Consider the following 4,421-nt stretch of genomic DNA (forward strand, 5'->3'; position numbering starts at 1 on the left):
GTGTTAGGTACAACTTGATCCCTTTGCTCCTACCAACAAGCCGCTGAATAGCACACAACTAGAAAACTAACAGGCCTGTGCTGCAGTTCTATCAAGTGTCCCATTAACTAGAAAACTAACAGGCTTGTGCTGCAGTTCTATCAAGTGTCCCACGTTAGTTGCCATGTTGTAAGGGTTTATCACTCTCCAGGGCTCTGTACCAGTCATGTGACTGAACTGGCTCTATCTCACAATGGGGAAGAATCCTTTATAAAAATTACTGGATATGAACGATGATCTGGATCAGCACCAAAATCGAATCTGTTCCGTTAGCCATAGTCTGCCTCTCTAAAAAATTCATCTAAATCCATTCATTACTTTTTGAGTTATGCTGTGAACAAACCAACATCAGTAAACAAAGACAGTAAAGTATCTGTCTTCAAAAGGTGTGCGTGTGTGTGTGTGTGTGTGTGTGTGTGTGTGTGTGTGTGTGTAAAACCCTGTTTCATGGAATGAGCATTTAAAGGTGAGTGAAGCAGCAGATGAAATAATCATTTACAGCTCTCGGAACAGCGGAGCAGTGAAGGCATGTGGGAACACAAATGTTCATGACAAACTATAAATCATATCACTAAGAAGTTTGCAAGAGTAGCAAAAGCAAGAACATGTAACCTAGATATTTTATTGTTCCTGTTCTCATGTTGATAGTACCGATTTAAACAACATTAAGACAATATTTTGAAGTCAGTTTAGAGAGTAAAAATACATAAGCTCAAAAAGAGTAACTATGCTCGGAGAACTTTCCTTAAAGAAAACTCTTTTTAATGCAACATTAAAAATGCAAATAGCATCTAGAAGTATGTACAGGGCCACTAAAGTCAAGGAAACACCAAGATCAGAGTACTGTATCACTTGATCCCAACAACTGCCAAAAATTAAAAAAATTATGTTTTTAATAAAAGGTAGGAAAACACACTACCCCAGCTACGGCACTTGAGCTAATGATTTCTGATGATGTAGCAACCACTGCACCCAGTAGATGGAGACTCTGTTGAACCAGACAACATGAAAAATCTTACCCGTCCATATTTGCAGATGTAGTCAAACAGCTCACCTCCAGACACATACTCCATAACCATGAAGAAATCTGTGGGTGTACTTATCACCTGGTACCTAAAACAAAAACATACATTTATGCGGACATGTACTTACTTCACATTAATTTACGCTTAACTATGAAAATATAAATAATAGGCCATTATGTCTAAACCATTTTATTTATGCCAAACATGTACGGCTTAAATACACAGAAACAAACAGAAAGGTGAGCCCTAGCTGTGATATATGGCTGTGAAGTGTGAGCATTATTTTTTATAAAGGTCAGGAATATTAAAATGCAGGCACAATCTCATGAGTGGTTGCTCGTGGGAGATTCTGCACTTCATCATAATCTGTTTCATTCCCTTCAGGCAAGGTGTAGCATAACTGGGCCGGCACTATGAGAGAATGAAACTCAAATCCAATCACAATCTTTTTCTTTTTTTTGTATTACATACACACTAAGAGTTCATAGGAAATCTAAGCAAGGAGATCGCTTCAGGGAAATATACAAGACATTTGGGCTAACTGGTTTCATTTCATGATGGTTTTACAAACAGGGCCAATATATCACCCAATATGCTTTGCTCAGTTTTGTGTCCATGTCTGTAGCTGTGTGTTGCAGTACACACAGGCCCTGTGTGTGTTTGTACCTAAAATATGTGTTTCCATATGTCTGTGACAGTGTGTTGCATAGCACTTCTGCTCACAACCTGAGAGCTCATATATCTGCCCCAGCTTACAGTGTGACAGTAGACTAACCCATAACCCTGACCTAAAAATAACACACAGATTGTTGAGAGAGACACTGAGATATGGACTGACAAAGAGAAAGAGGCCAGGGAGGCAGAAGGAAAGAGAAAGAAAGAAGACAAGGTCAAAGAAAAATAAACAAGAGGAGCCAAGACACCTGAAGGAGGACAAGGATTTGGCCATGTGGAAATTATAGTTATGTATGATTTTAACTGCAGATTCATACAAACCAGAACAGACTTCTTTATCTAGCTCCAAGCTTATGTGTTGGCATGTTTGTGTATTCTAACTCCTGGGAGCCCTGTGGGCATGCACAGTACAATGCAGCTGTAGTAAACAAACAGGAACGAGCAAAGCATGCCACAACACAGAGGGAACACAACACAGCAGCCACCAACTTAACATGGCTGAATTATCTCCTAATGCAGTCTGTCACCAAAAACTTGGCTGAAGAACATGTCCTCTTTCTCCACTTACAGCTTAATGATGTGTGGGTGTCTGAATAGTTTGAGATTTTGGATCTCTCGTTTGATCTTCCCCACGACATCGAGACTGCGAATCTTCTGTCTGTTTAGGATCTTTACAGCTACTTTATGGCCAGTCAACTGATGCTCTCCAACTAGAAAAAGAATACAGATATGAAGCAGATACTGAACAAAAAAAAAGCACACACTGCTTTTCATTGTGTTTTTGGCCCTACTCTAGTCCTAACTCGCTGGTCATGCTTTTGTTTAGGAAGCTATATGCCTGAGACCAAAGCTATTATTGTAGGTGCCAAACCATACTCACAGATATCAAACACATTACCACTTCTTAAGTACATCGATATAAATGGTGAATAAACTACTCCAACTCCCACCTAGGGGCTACCAAGCATCCTTTATCTTTAGCGAAATGTGATCCAAATTGGCATTAAAACTATCTAAATTTGAAGATTGTTTTATTCTGGTTTCCACGCTTCTTCCGTATGTATAAAACGATCTCCCCCCACTCAGATGAATATGTGCCCGTTTTAGCCATGATGTAAGGCGGGTTTACCCCGCTAAGCTAATACATCCCCCAGACTGCGCACACCACAAACGGGCGGAGCGAGCAGTGTTAAAGCTCACAAGGTCACACCGGAGCACTAAGTTAGCTAATAAACCCCAGAAACTATCCTGTGATATTCTTCTCTAGTGAAATATAACGCCCGTAAATGTTTTTCCCGATTTAACAGCCCCTAAACAAGCTACCACTGCCTAGCAATAGGGTAACATAAAGGACTAGCTAACGTCACACCGTTTACAAACATTTGGCCAGTTCAAAACATTGTGCTCACGTTGTGGATTTCGGGCAACCGGTGAGGTTCAAATATAGTCTTGGCCGTACGACAGGGCAAAGAATCTCCCGTAACATAAACTGTTCACTGTATAAAGTAATTGGATGATTATGTGAGTATGACTGTGCATCTCCTTGCAGCTAACGTTACTGTCCTCCAGGTAAGTAGTTACACCTGCCTTTTGCTGATAACAGTAGCCACAGATCGGGGCTTCGGGGAAAAAATCCGAGCCGCCGGATTCCCAGAACATGCTTACGGCTTAAATCCCTTCTGCTGCGGTCGTTAAACTATCGAGCTACGCAAATTGCTCACCGGCAATTTCAACAGTGTCCATTTAGGGGGAGGCACGCCGACTACTTCACAGTACTCCAACTGAGACGCACAAACGTACACGTTATGCTCGGCATGACACAAAAACATTACTTAACTCTTCACTTTCCCGAATGTTCCCACTCCGAGCGTGTCGCCGAGGATGTAATGACCGATCTTTACCCTTCCTTCGTGTTTCTGTTGCTGCCGCTCTGCCATCTTCTTCTTTAGCGACGGCTTACTGGGTTCGCTCCGTGCGGTGGGTGTGCTGGCTGCCTGCTAATGGGGCGCACGGAGGGGCGGGGCACTTCACTTCTATTACTGCCTGACCTGGAAGGCGAGAGCCACGGCACCGACAATGACTCTGTCACGTTTACGGTTAAGACAAAAAAACTAATTACTTTTCTGGGGGTCAGATAACACCTGTCGTAAAGCATACCCTTTGTGGCATAACCGTAATTTTGCTTCCAAGAACCCAAATGCCTCGGTGCCATCTATCCTGTGTTGGCCCACTGCACATGACGTATTAACACGGTCATTATTTACAGTGGTCAGTAAAGACCATGTGTCCCGTGATGATAATTCTGACGAGTGAAGTATTGTTTTATTGGAATGTAAAATATGGCCAGTACTTTTTTAGAGCACATACAGAACAGAAGCAATTAAAAAAGCCTAATTTATTGTGAGATAAAAAGTAAAACAAATATAGATTTTGGACATAGAATAAGTCATACATTCTATACCCACACGCACAGAGAGAGAAAGACAGATCTAATTTAAATCTAAACATAATGTCTTCAGTTTATTCTTAAATCTGGACATGGTGCAAACTCCAAATAAGCAGTAATTGCTCTGTCACCTGATTTGAAAAGAACTCCTGGAATGTGGAGACAAAATCTGTCCTGAGACCTGAGGCATTTGTCTGTTTGGTAAAATTGAAGCATGTCAAATATTCCTAAACGGG

General features: G+C 41.4%; 1 protein-coding gene across 6 annotated transcripts in view; it reads right to left on the reverse strand.

The window, feature by feature from the left end:
• The window catches only part of prkaa2 (protein kinase, AMP-activated, alpha 2 catalytic subunit), a 13,801-nt gene extending 9,908 nt beyond the window's left edge, over positions 1-3,893 (reverse strand). Inside the window, exons 1-3 of one of the 6 annotated variants that reach the window (XM_020603429.1) lie at positions 3,461-3,570; positions 2,308-2,449; positions 1,059-1,152 (exon numbers count right to left, since the gene is read on the reverse strand). In XM_020603429.1, coding sequence (XP_020459085.1) covers positions 1,059-1,152; positions 2,308-2,449; positions 3,461-3,482 — 258 coding nt within the window. In that variant the 5' untranslated portion in view covers positions 3,483-3,570. The other 5 variants (XM_020603428.1, XM_020603427.1, XM_020603431.1 and 2 more) reach the window with 5 other exon arrangements.
• Positions 3,894-4,421: the final 528 nt, after the last annotated feature.

The sequence above is a fragment of the Monopterus albus genome, unplaced genomic scaffold, assembly GCF_001952655.1.
Source record: "Monopterus albus unplaced genomic scaffold, M_albus_1.0 scaffold61.1, whole genome shotgun sequence".
Taxonomy (NCBI): domain Eukaryota; kingdom Metazoa; phylum Chordata; class Actinopteri; order Synbranchiformes; family Synbranchidae; genus Monopterus; species Monopterus albus.